This window comes from Mastigoproctus giganteus, chromosome 14 (assembly GCF_048544385.1).
Source record: "Mastigoproctus giganteus isolate SK-2022 chromosome 14, ASM4854438v1, whole genome shotgun sequence".
NCBI classification, from domain to species: domain Eukaryota; kingdom Metazoa; phylum Arthropoda; class Arachnida; order Uropygi; family Thelyphonidae; genus Mastigoproctus; species Mastigoproctus giganteus.
In genome coordinates, this window is record NC_143588.1 from 38,104,630 (window position 1) to 38,117,782 (window position 13,153).

The following is a 13,153-nucleotide window of genomic DNA, read 5'->3' on the forward strand; positions in this document are numbered from 1 at the left end:
CCCCGACCCTTGGAGAATGATCGTGAACATTGTCAACATATCTGCGTCAAAGCCTGATAGGAAGCAGCAAAATTCGAAAATATATCTTCCTCAAGTGTCTCCATTGTGATTTTAGCTATAGGAGCACTTACTGGGGGCACTTGTGGCCATGCTCTGTATCTGCCCGTATAAAGAATTGCCAAAACTGATTGCTCACCTAGATAAACGGATGAATAAGGCATCATTAACTGTAAAAGAGAGGTCGTCTCCCTAAGCATGGCATCCCTGTTCAACAGTCGCCTAGCAAAGGTAATAACTGGCTATATTGGAATGGATGTAATCAGAGAGACCACGTCATAGGAAATCATGACCTCATTCTCTAAATTGTTAGTCTCTAATGATTAGCAGGGAATGAGTGGAACTTTTAACAACATGGTCCGTATTATTAATAAGTGGTAAAAGTAAACTGTCAATATGCTTAGAAAGCTAAGCATAAGCTTGCCGTGGCACCCCTATGCCACAGCAAATGACAGTAGGATGCAAAGAAATGCCCAATTTATATAACTATGGCAAACTATGAAATTGAGGAAGTAGGCATCCTGTTGCATAAAGTTTCCAACCAACTGCTTTACTAATTTTCTTGTCAACATACTTTTCCTTTCATCCCTGATTTCACATGCATAATGATAGCGCATGCTTGTAGGTTACACTTCAGAAGATATATTGGTATGTTGTCGTGCATTTTATCTTTTAAGTTTTATTTAATCATCAGTTGTGACAATATTTATTCTTAATATGCTTAAACACAACACTTAATGCCTCTTTGCTAATATACATTTATAAACAAATCATGTTGCCACTGACAAACTATAGAAATAAATTTTAATAAAATAAAACTGTACAAATAAATTATATAAATTAAAATACAGCGATTAAAATATAAAAGCAATAAATGTGAGCATAGAATATAAAGTAATAGAATTATAAGTTACTAATATCCCACAACTGTAGGCTGTTGTATGTGAGTTTGTGATTGGAAGTATTCGAGTGATTTATCCTGAAAATTATAAATGTATTTGTTACAGTGGCGAAGTTCTTCAAAAGAAAGCTACTGAAGGCGTAAAGCTACTAAAGAAAGCGTTTTATTTGAACCAAAAAAAATAAATAAAAAACAGGATATTTAAATCATTGAAAAATACTGATTTATGATTATTTAAAACATACAGGTAATAAAACAACCGAAGGAGCTAAACCAGCAAAAAAAAACCTTACTTACAAGAAATCACTAGTAAAGAGAGCTAAAAATGGAGGCGAGGAGCTTTTTTCATACATAAATGCAAGAGAGAAGAGAATGAACAAGATGGGACCCCTTACTTAATTGAAGTGGAAAACTCAGAAATTCAGTAGTTAATTATTATGACGAAGTTATAAAACAGTTGAATGCATCTTACAACCTTGACGTTATTTACCTTAATTTCAGTAAAGCTTTTGATACTTTTGTTCCCTGCATAAGGCTATGTATAAATTGTAGCAACGGTTTATATATATATCCTTATACATTATTAATGGCAAGTACCTGGCTGGCTAAAAAAATAGAAGACAGAGAAAGAACAGTTATAAATGGACATGCCTCAGGGTGGATCAATGTTGAGGCAACTTCTGTTTATTATCTTCCTTAATGACATTTATGAGGGAGTGGGGAAGTTTTAAATTTTGTCAATGATTTAAAGATGGGAAGGTCTTTAAGGACCAGACTAGGCCATTTTTCAAAATTAATTCGAACAGTTGCGCAAATCGTCTGAGAAATGAATGCTTCTAAATGTAACATTTTGCCCTAAAACAGAAATCTACAAATTACTTAATTGCTAAGTAAGTAGAGTTTAAAGTGCTTTAGGACAGAAAAAGACTTAGTGGTTAAAATTCAGCAACATCCTTAGCACAACCTGTTTATACTACATGAAATTTTCCATTCAATGTAAACAGGCAGTGCTCAGAAGGCACATTGGTGTCCTGTCTTTGATATACAAGAGCTTCACAAGTACAGTAAAGGATGTTATTGTCACTTTATATAAGACAGTGGTAAAGCTACATGTAGTATATTGTGTTGAAGTGGGGAGGCCACACATGAAGTAATAGAGCTTTCAGAAATGGTTCCAAGAAGGGCAACCAGTTTGGTGAGGAGTGCTAATTAATGTCCATGTGAAGAGAGATTTAGGAGTGGACTTGGAAACTAGAGTTATTATGGAGTGGGGGTCAAACCTGATTAAGGGTATGTAAACAGCTGAAGGGAATAGATAAAATGAAAGAGTGAAATATATTTTCAGCGACAGGAGGGAGTGTGTAGAAACAAAAGGCTGGATCTCATGACGTGCATTTCAGCAACGCTTACTAGGTCATTGGAATAATTTCCTATCTTAGTGGTAGAAACAGGTAGTTTGGTAAACATCAAAGCAGAATTGAGTAGCCAGTTTTTGCTGACATGAAAAGTATTACTGTGAGGTCCCCTCCCATATGCAAAAAGATCTGCTTCCTTGCATAATTTACCCTTTATAGTAATAATAAGCCTGTTTTCCTAACTTGTGCAGAAAGTCTGTTCATGTTCCTCTTTTCAGATTTAAATAAAGCTTTTAAATGTTATGCTTTGAAAATCTGAAACCAAAAATTGCTTTTCAATTCAACGTACCTCACATCCATGTGAAGTCATTGCTATGTTGAAGAATGTTATGTGCAAATTTGTTATTCCACAGTTCTGAAATCTTCCACTTCCATATTGTAACTTGATTTCCATAGCAATTTAGCCAGAAGGATGATTCTGACTATGTATTGACATTTTTATCGCTAACTTTGTGAAAGTCTAAAAAAAGGAAGTTGAAGATTCTGTTCTTTTGTTCTGTGAGGAATTATTTATTGCATGGTTCATTAGTTCTCCTAGAAAAATGTTTTTATAAATGATGATGTTTCACAAATTTCAGCAGTTCGCAATGCATCATTTTCAAAATTTTTAAAGTCAAATTTGGTAGCTGTGAATATTGCTCTTTGTACCTGAAAAAGTGGTGATTTTTCCACAGTACCATCAACCTCAGCACTGACAGACGTTCCCTTGTCATGTTCCACCGATCCTTAATGTAGAATATATTTTTACTGGTCTAAATATAACATAACCCTGATTTTTTTTTTTTTTTTTCTTGGTTGTTGCCGCATCGGCTTCTGTAGCCATAATGCACCTCCCAATGTTTTTGCATTTTACTCTGATCCAAGCCTGAGGCGGGATTCAAACCTACAATCTTTGGGTTGCCAGGCAGGCACTTTACCCACCTGGCTAGCCCGGTCGGCCACAACTTTTAATTACAATCTCCTTTTCATAAAGTGTCTTCTGCCTGTGGTGTTCCTTATCATGCCTTATCCTAACCAGATGAATGGGATAAGGCATGACGTTCTAAGGTATTCTGTGAATACCTTGATTTAACTCCCTCAAGGTCATCAGCTCTTTATTCAAGCTATCAGTGTCATTGTTGAAAATGCAGAATTTTCACTTCACTACACTTCATTACTTCAATAATGCTTTACAAAATTATTCTTCTTACAAGTATTAATAAACTTAACTGTGTGACAAACCATTATTAGTACTACTTGTGTAATGTTTTCTTTCTTTAATATGTATTTAAACACATTTAAAAGAAAACATTACACATAGACATCAGGACTACTGGTCCATAAATTTCTGATCCTCTACCCCTTGACATGGGCACCTGTTCATGGTGAGCGGACCTCCTCATGATGCTGCCAGTTGGATCCCAGTGATGCTAATCGTCCAGATTATCATCACTGGGATATGAAGCCTACAGACAAGTTCCATGCACTGCAACCCATGGAGATTTGCCAGCAAGGGTCAACCGTGTCAATGTCAAGTCCGTACCCTCGTGGTCCAAGGGACAGGATTCAGGCTGGACACGGTGCAGGTATGGTGTCTGGTTAATCCTGGCTTCCCACACCCAAACGCATTTATCTTGCCGGTAGTGGATGCCCCATTTGGGCTCTGTGGTTTTCCACCAGTACCAAAAGAAGTTGCTGGAGAAAACAACAAAAATCCCGAAATACTCCGTAGTTCCCAAGAAAAAATGGATATCAAGGAGAATGAGGTATAAGAGTATTTAGTCTTGGAACTCTTTGTAGAAGAATTAAATGGATACAGAACAGCATCTATACTTCCTCTAAAGAGATAAATCGAAGACTGAGAAAATTAAGCCCTTGGCACTTTAGAAGCCTTGATGGACTCAACAAGCCAAAACAATGGCTAAATTCCTACAGTGGAATCGCTGTTGATTCTGGCAAAATACTGATGACATTAAGGCTCTCCTACAGAAGCATAAGCCAGTTTGTCTTGCTTACCAGAGACTTATCCAAAAGCAAATGATGACCCCACCACACCTAAAATCACAATTTTTCATAAGGATACAATTGTGGATGGTCCTGCTCATATCACCTATATGAGCAGGACCATCATGATCATCCTTGTGGGCAACCAGACTAGCATAGATGCTGTTGCAGTTCACCTTACAGTGGGATTTTTGTTAACAGCCTGCTTGCTCTATTTATTTGCCACCTAGAAATGTGATCCCCAGAAAGACCTTGATGATCTTGTACTACAGTTGCTGCCCCCTTTCTTGGGGATTTTTTGGACATAACACTGTTGTGTAGTGCTAACTGCAGTGGAAGGGGATGTCATAGAGCATATACTCAATGACCTCTCCCTCCTAAATGTGAGAAGTGATGGTAGGTATGTTCTTCCACATACCTACCAGCAGTTTTCTGCCATTGATCTTTCTATCTGCTCTCCTCCCTTCACTTACTTGGAAGCTGGAAGGGAACCCGTATGGAAGAGATCATTTCCCCATGATAACCACCCTAATTAATGGAAGGGCATATTTTCCTGTTAGGTTACCACAGTGGAAGACAGATCAGACTGACTGGAATGCCTTTCAGTGTCTGGCAAATTTTGCCATCGCTGCAGTCAGTCAGGATCCTATCATTGATGCAGTAATGTACATTACAGAATGTATTGTCCATGCAACTGCAATTGCTAGCAGGGATAAGGACGTGATTATTCCTACCAAGAAATGGTTTAGTTCTGCAAATTGCAGTGTCTGGAGACTAGGCACCTGTGAGGTGATCTGATTGAGGTTTATAAGGTATTGAATAGTGTGAGCAGGCTCAGTGCTGATGGGATACTTACTCTTGCTCAGGTTACAAACTCTTGCTGAGGGGGCATAAACTGAAATTGAGGAAAGACAGTTGTAGAACTGTCTTTCCTCAATATAGACGTGCGGAAATTTGCCTTTAGCCAGCGGGTAGTTGATAAACTTCCCTCTGTGTTTGTGGAAGTTGATAGCTTAAGTAAATTCAAGGAGGAACTGGACAAACGTTTTGAGCAAATGGCTCAGTGAAATGGGAAGGTTTTTGTTTTTGTTTTTTTTTACTGCTGATGTAAGCTTGTTTTGTTTCATCATATGCCTATGCTAATTGCAATTCCAAAAACATCCACCGTGTTTCTACCTTTTCCAAAACGATGGTGGAATGCAGATTGCAAATAAACAAAAATGGCTGAAAACAAATCTCTGGGGACATTCTGACAATATCTTATGGCCAATCTTTTAGCCTTTAAACGAGCATGAGCGAAATACTGCATCCACCATCAGTCAAACAGAATCGTGGATCCGTTTCACATCATTAATTACCCAATCTAATAGTATTGTGATGGTCTGAGATAAAATCTAGAAAATGATGGGAAAATATACATCTTGGCCTTCAATCCTAGAATGTAATTGATGCACTATTGCAGAAACAACTGCAATAGCCAATTCTCTCGGGAAACCATTTTTGACATCACTGCATTATTATTATTATTATTATTATTATTGCTGCTCTTATATTATTTCTCCCTAATTGGAGGATTCCACCTGCTAGGCTGCTATGTAGAGTCTTTGGTACCATACCAGTTGTTGACACGATGATTGGGATGGTTGATACTTCTAACATATGCCACATCCCCTTGATCTCATGTCTCAGGTTCGTGTACTTCCTGATTTTTTCCTCATGGGTTTTCTGGACTTTACTAGTGTTCGGCACCGCTATGTCAATTAAGTAGGTAGCCTTTTCCATCTTGTCCACAAGGGTTATATCCAGTCTGTTGTGCAGGATGGTCCTTATGGCGTGGTCCCAGTACAGCTTGTGCTTTCGGGTCTCTAGTACAGCCTGGCTTGTACTATGGTACTTTCTTTGGTCAACTGTTATTTCCTCACTAGCTTCTGATGTATTATCCCGGCTACCTGGTAGTGTCTATGAGTGTGTTCAGTCTGGGTGATCACTTTGCACCTCGCAGTGATGTGTTGGATCGTTACTGAGGCTAGGTGGCATCATCGACATGTGTCATCTGACATTCCGGGCTCCTTTGCGATGTATTTTCTATAGTTTCTGGTGTTGATTACCTGTGCTTGGATGGCCAGCATGAATCCTTCAGTCTCTGGGAAGAGCGTCCCGCTTGTGAGCCATGCATTGGAAGCAATATTATCGATGTGATCTTGATGGAGGTCATTGTAGTGTCTGCCATAGAGTGTCTTCTTTGCCCATCTTTCTATCTTCGTTTCTTGTTCCGTTTGGGTGGGAGGGGTTTACTCGTTTAGGTTCAGTGGGGTATACCACTTATCTATCTTTCTTATGGCTTGGTGTGTTGTTCTCGAAGTAATCCTTCAGGTTGACTATCGCTGTTTTCTCTTGTTCTGTCTGGTCTATCTCGCCCCTTCCTCCCTCTTTCTGAGTTATTGTTATTCTCTCCACTGCTGACTTGGGTGGTGTTGGCGGCTCTTGGTCATCATTGTCCTTGTCTTTCACATGATATCCTCTAGCTCGGTGTTAGTCGATTCTATGACTCCGAAGGTGTATGTTAGTACTGGAGCTGCATAGGTGTTTATGGCATTTAACTGTGTTCCCTCCATTCAATTTTACTTTCAGCGGGCTTCTGAGTCTCTGATGATATTTTTCGGTCAAGCACTTCTTGATTTCCTTGTTTTCCAACTCCTCAGCCTGCATCATCCTTAGATATTTGTAGGTCTCTCCTTCTGTCATAGCTTCGATCTCTTTACCAGTCAGCATCTGGTAGTTTCGGCCAACTCATTTTCCCTGGTGCAGTGTGTGGATCTTGCATTTTTCTAGACCAAATTCCATCTTGATGTCCTTGCTGAATTCATCGGTGATCCAGGGTAGTTGCTGGAGTTTCTTCTTGGTTGCCGTGTAGAGCTTGATGTCATTCATGTACATCAGGTGAGTGAGGGTGTACAGGTTCTTTCTTCCTTCTTTGAGGTTATATACCTACTTGCTGCCGTTGAACATGGTGGATAGCGGGTAAAATCATAGTTGGCTCAGAGGGGATTGGCCTGATTGTGATGTTCTAATAGGGATTGACCTGATTGTGATGTTCTCGACCTTAATCGTGGTACTCTATTTCACCATTGTTGCACCTAGGAAGTTTGTCACTATCGGATTGACCTTGTAGATCTTCAGGGTCTCTATTAGCCAGCTATGAGGTACGGAGTCAAAGGCCTTGCGGTAATCGATGTAGGCCGTGTATAGGTTGTGGTGCTTCTTGATAGCGTGCTCCATAACTGCGGCATCTATGGTTAATTGCTCCTTGCATCCTTTCTGCTGTTTCGGCCATTATGTTCTGACTCTCTAAGTGGTCTGATATCTTCTTAGTCATGTAGCTGGTCAGGATCTTGTGCATTGTTAGGAAGTAGGTGATTGGCCTATATTTCGCTGGGTTTCTTGTATCTTCGTCTTTGGACTTCAGATATGCAATTCCTTGAGTGAGAAACTTCGGGATTGTCTCTGGATGCCTTATCATTTGGGTGAACTGCTTTGCCAGGTGCTTGTGTGTGTAAGTGAGCTTCTTGTACCAGTAGTTGTGGACGTTATGTATTCCTGGAGTATGCCAGTTGTGATCGTTCTTGATCGTCTGTTTTACTACTTCTTCTCGAATCTCCCATCCTCTCATTTCTTGTACGTCCTTGGTTTTCTTGCGTTCTAGTTCTATCCAGGTCCAGGTGTCTCGGCTGTTATGTTTCACTTCCCTTCTCCATATGTTTCCCCAGAAATCGTCAATCTTCTTCTTCTCAGGTGGTCCGTTCCCTTGTTTCCCGTCTTCAGCAAGATTCCTGTAGAAACCTCTGGTCCTCATCGAAGATTCGGTTGTTTATTTTCCTCTTGGAGCTCTCTTTGTATTGCCGTAGTCTCTTGCTGAGTGCAAGGAGGTTCTGCTTCAATATATCCAAGTACTCTCCTATTCTCTAATTTTTTGTCTCATGTTTGATGTGGACGCTGTCTCTCTCTTGAGGATGCTCTTCACTTTTCCAATTAATTTCTTACTCCTGTTGCCCCATTGGTACTGGGTCAATTGGCCTATCTTGATTCTTAATTCTTTTATCTTCTGCTGAAGTCCTCTTTCCCAAGCTGCCGGTTCCTTCTGTTTTTGGTTCTTCTGCTGCTGGTCTCTCGCTTCTCTTCCATTAATCCTCATGGCTGCTACCACAGCACAATACACGTCTGTGTGGATGGCCTCCAGTGTTGCACCATTGCTTTTGAGGTAACGTAGTATTATGTGCCAATTCAGGTGGTCTGTGACTCCACAAGGTTCAATTCGGCCTCTGCTTCGGTATCACGTGAGTCTTTGTGGGGTCCATTCCTTCAAATTCTGTTAGGGCCTTCTTCCACTCGTCCTCTATTCTGTATATCATGGCCTCGTCTGTTTCCACTTTAGCTGTTGCAGATTGTATTTCCTCTTGCTCTTCTGCCTCTGGTCGGCGGTGGTAAGTTCTTCCTCCTCTGGTTCCATATTCTTTATCCTTTGTAGTTGATATCTCGTGTCCTGCTTGATTTTTTTCCAAGATTGCAGAGGCTATTAGGTTCTTCGTGACAATGGTCCGCTATTCGCTGTTCGGTGACCTGAATATCTAGGAATCGTTCCAGCCACTTGGTATGTAGTCTCGTCCTGTAAGTTGTCATATCGGTCTCCAGCTTCGTTACTTCGTAGTATGCTTGCATGATGTACGTATTCATTTCGATGCTCCACTTTATGTGTTGCCGTTTTCTCCCTTCCTGGCTGGTCACTAGCACAGTTGCGCAGGAACCACTTCTAGTTGGTGGGGTTGGATGGACTTGCACTTCTCTTATTATTATTATTAGCAACAGCCATATGGTACAAGGAAACCTGAGGCTTATGCTTCACCGGCCAAAAAAAATTTTTTTTCCTATTACCCTGAGAGAGAGAGAGGGAAGGTTTTTTTTTTTTTTTTTTTTTTGGGTAGTTATTGGCGCATCGGCTTCTGTGGCCATAGTGCACCTCCCAAGGTTTTTTGCAGTACTTTGATCCAAACCCGAGGCGGGATTCGAACCCGCGACCTTTCGGTTGCCAGGCAGGCACTTTACCCACCCAGCTAGCCCGGTCGGCAAGAGAGAGAAGTGGAAAGGAATCACCAAGATATGGAAGAATGATGATATCCAGCTCAGGACCCTGGTGTGCCAAGCCCATACTCACCAGATGTGAGCCCCTGCAGGTGAATATCTTGATGTTCCCCAGAGTTCCTGGCCCTGAAACATAAAAGTGAAAAGCATTCATTAATTTCATATCAAAAGGCTCCTATCCCTACAACTTGTCATTCCTTATAAAAGAACTAAAAGAACTCTTACCCTTTCTAAGGCAAGTGCTGTTGGACCAGTAGGCAACCATTGTGAAATGATTAAGCACTTTTCTCCAAAATTTGTTGATCTCCTTCTATATAACAGAATATTTATTGAAGAATACTTTCCGGATGCCTGGTCCATGGCAAATGTTCTTACCTTTGCTAAGCCAGGAAAGGATCTTAAAGTCCCAACTAATTATCCTATTGTTCTGACTAGCCATCTCTGCAAAATCCTGGTATTTAGAAACAAATGACTTTTCTCTAGCATTCAATTCGGCTACTGAAAGAACCGGTCTACTCTGGACCATCTTATTAGACTGGAAACATCCATCCAGGATGCTTTCCTAAAATGTAAACATCTTGTGTATTATTTGATATGGAGAAAGTATATATACAACTTGAATATTTGGCATCTTAAAAGATTTGTATAGCCTCAGTCTTAGAGTGCATCTCCCCATTTTTATTAAAAATCAAACAATTTCAGTCTCTCCAAGTTCATATGGTATCCTCACTGTCTCTTCCCTTTTGCCAAGAGAAGGGAGTACTGCAAGGATGAATATTAAGTGTCAGGCTTTTTACCATCAAAGTAAATGCCACCACAGAACAACTTCCTCCAACTTTAAACAATCCCTTAAATGTTGATAACTTTATCATATTCTCTCACTTATGGAATATGGGAGTTATTGAAAGACACCTGCTACTAGTCATTGATTGCCATAATTCCTGCACATTTGCTAATGGATTCAGGCTCTCCCCACAGAAGACCATTTGCGTAGATTTTTGTTGTAAGTTTAATCTTCATTCTAAATCTGAATTAAGGTTTGGACTTAATGCCATCCCCGTAGTAATAGACACAAAATTCTTGGGACTCATATTTGATAAAAAGTTTGTGGACTGAAGAACACGTTTGTCAATTCCGTACAAAGTGCATAAGAAACTTGAACATTCTATCTATATTTGGGAGCCAGCCTATGCACTTGTTCATTCTAAACTTGCTTATGGATCCCAGGTATATGCATCAACCAGAAACAGTGTACTTTGATGGCTGGACCCTTTCCATCTTCTGGCTGTCTGTATTGCTGCTGGAGCATTTCAGCATCACCTGTCCAAAGTCTATAGGCTGAAGCAAATGAACCACCATTATTGCTTCAGAGTAAGTAGTTGTCTCTGAAGTTTACTTTTAAACTGATATTCCTTGCCAGACCACCATACATGGCTATCCGTTTTTGAGCCACAATGGGAAAGTTTGTACACCTGTCAGTCTGCCAATTGTACTTTTGGTATTTGTATCCAGGAGCTACTTGAGAACTTAGTATCAAGTTAGACAAGGTTGACCAATCACCCTTGATGGAAAGCAGCCCTTTCCATCCTGGCATGCTGACATGGAAGCATATGACTTTTCCCGTAAGAACTGGGTAAAGTCAGATGCTCATTGTCTGCCGATGTGCAACTCTATTCAGTACACCAAGCTGAATGTTTTTACTTTGTGCTAGGTTACACAGGCTGCTCAAAGTTAGAATCATGTGTAGCATCTGCTTCTGTCATTCAGAAACAGATGCTACTCATTATCTGAACAGATTCTCCCCAAATGCACCATATTTACTGCAGAGCTTTGTGCCTTGGATCACATTAGTACTTGCCAGTATCAGCAATTCATTTTTTATTCCTATTCTTTGAGTGTCTTACAGGCTTTATCATCGATGAGATATAATCCTCTTCCAGTACTGTCTCATTCAGCAAAAGATCTCCTCTCTCCATGAAAATGCGAATATGATATCCGCTTCTGCTGGATTCCTAGCCACATTGGGATTAGGAGAAATAATTTGGCTGACATCACAGCCAAACCAGAAATTCTCACTAATAACTGTTGCCTGTCAATTCCATATACAGATTACTGACAAGTAATAAAAGATACAGTCCCATTGCCAAAATTCATGGAATCGACAGACTACAATAAATTATGTCAGATAAAGCCTGTGATTGAACCTTGGCGGTCTAGTCTGTGTAGGAATCATAAAGAGTAAGTTGTTCTTTCTTGGACAGTGTAAATGACAATCTGACACCCGTATTTCCGGAGGGCTGTGACCCTCCTATGTGTTAGTCTGATGACACCCTTTTATGTCTGAGACATATTTTAATCAAGTTCCCAAATTTTAAATGTACACTTTTTCTGCTTTTACCTGACTAAGCCTTATACACTCAGTTGGATTTTGTATGACAATGATAACGTCAGCTATTTTTGCCCCTTATATTGTGTATATAAATTAATAACTTATTAATTTATATACATAATATAAAAAATAAAGCATACAATTTTAGAATTTATACTGCCTTTTAAACATATTTACGATATGTTTAAAAGACGTACCTTGTCTTGGTGCATAATGTTCCAGTAAAATCGTACTCCAAACCAATCTGAGCCTCTAATATTATCGGAATAAAGTTATTCTTGGAAAGTGTCTTGTTTTGTCTGTATGGGAAATGAAGAAATTTATATTTTTAAGCAAAAATTGTAAATTTTTAATCGCTCTGTTTATTTAAAAATATTTTTAGAATTCTAATAAATTAAGCTTACCATGAAATTATGTATTCAGTCAGCAAGTTTTGTTATTTTTACTTATATTTTCAGGTATTAAATGATACTTGGGTATCATTTCCTTCGTGGTCGGAGGATTCAACATTTGTGAGTTCACGTAAAACTCAATACGAAGAATATATATATAGATGTGAAGATGAGAGATTTGAGGTATGATGAATCTAATGCGTAACAAATGCTTCCTTCCTCCATAAATTAAATGCCATATTTACTCCATTAATTTCAGCATGTTTCTTTTTTTAATTTTGAATACCTGGCAAAGCATTTAGGAGAATACTTTACTTTTAATTCCTTGTTTATTCTTATTCTACAATAAATCTTATCACCTTTCCACCCATGCTCCTTTTGCTTCATCAAAACAGTTGTAAGTGTTTGCCTTTTTATTTGCCTAATTGTTATTTTATATTGTACTTTATACATAGTCTTATAGTTATTGTTACGCTGGTTATTTTTAATTTAGATAAAGAGTTTTTGTAGATTACAACTAAATATACGTAAAACCATAATTTCGTTCAAATCTTACAGCCATTGTTTTTGTATAGAGTAGTAGGGAAATCAAATTTTTAATTGTGGTAACTAGGCACCTCTAACATATAATTATATAACGTAATATGCATCACTGCATTTAGGATTTTATTAGATAGCATAATATTGATAATTAATTAATTAAATTTATTGATCTTATTAATTTAAAATATCATGCCCCAGACTAGAGCAGTAAAGCAACGGGTACAAAGTGGCAGGAGTGCTGTGACTCGGGGGAGAACTGAGGGGGGCAATTCTTTAATGCATTACAGCCTAAAAAAATGTGCAATCAATTCGGCCCTGGAGGAAATGTGCAAGGCTC

General features: G+C 39.1%; 1 protein-coding gene across 9 annotated transcripts in view; it reads left to right on the plus strand.

The window, feature by feature from the left end:
• The window catches only part of LOC150075069 (paired amphipathic helix protein Sin3a-like), a 718,000-nt gene that overhangs the window by 478,334 nt on the left and 226,513 nt on the right, over positions 1 to 13,153 (plus strand). For all 9 annotated transcript variants that reach the window (XM_090389145.1, XM_090389146.1, XM_090389142.1 and 6 more), the window contains one exon: positions 12,340 to 12,456. In XM_090389145.1, the coding sequence (XP_090245271.1) occupies positions 12,340 to 12,456 (117 nt within the window). The remainder of the gene's footprint in view (positions 1 to 12,339; positions 12,457 to 13,153) is intronic.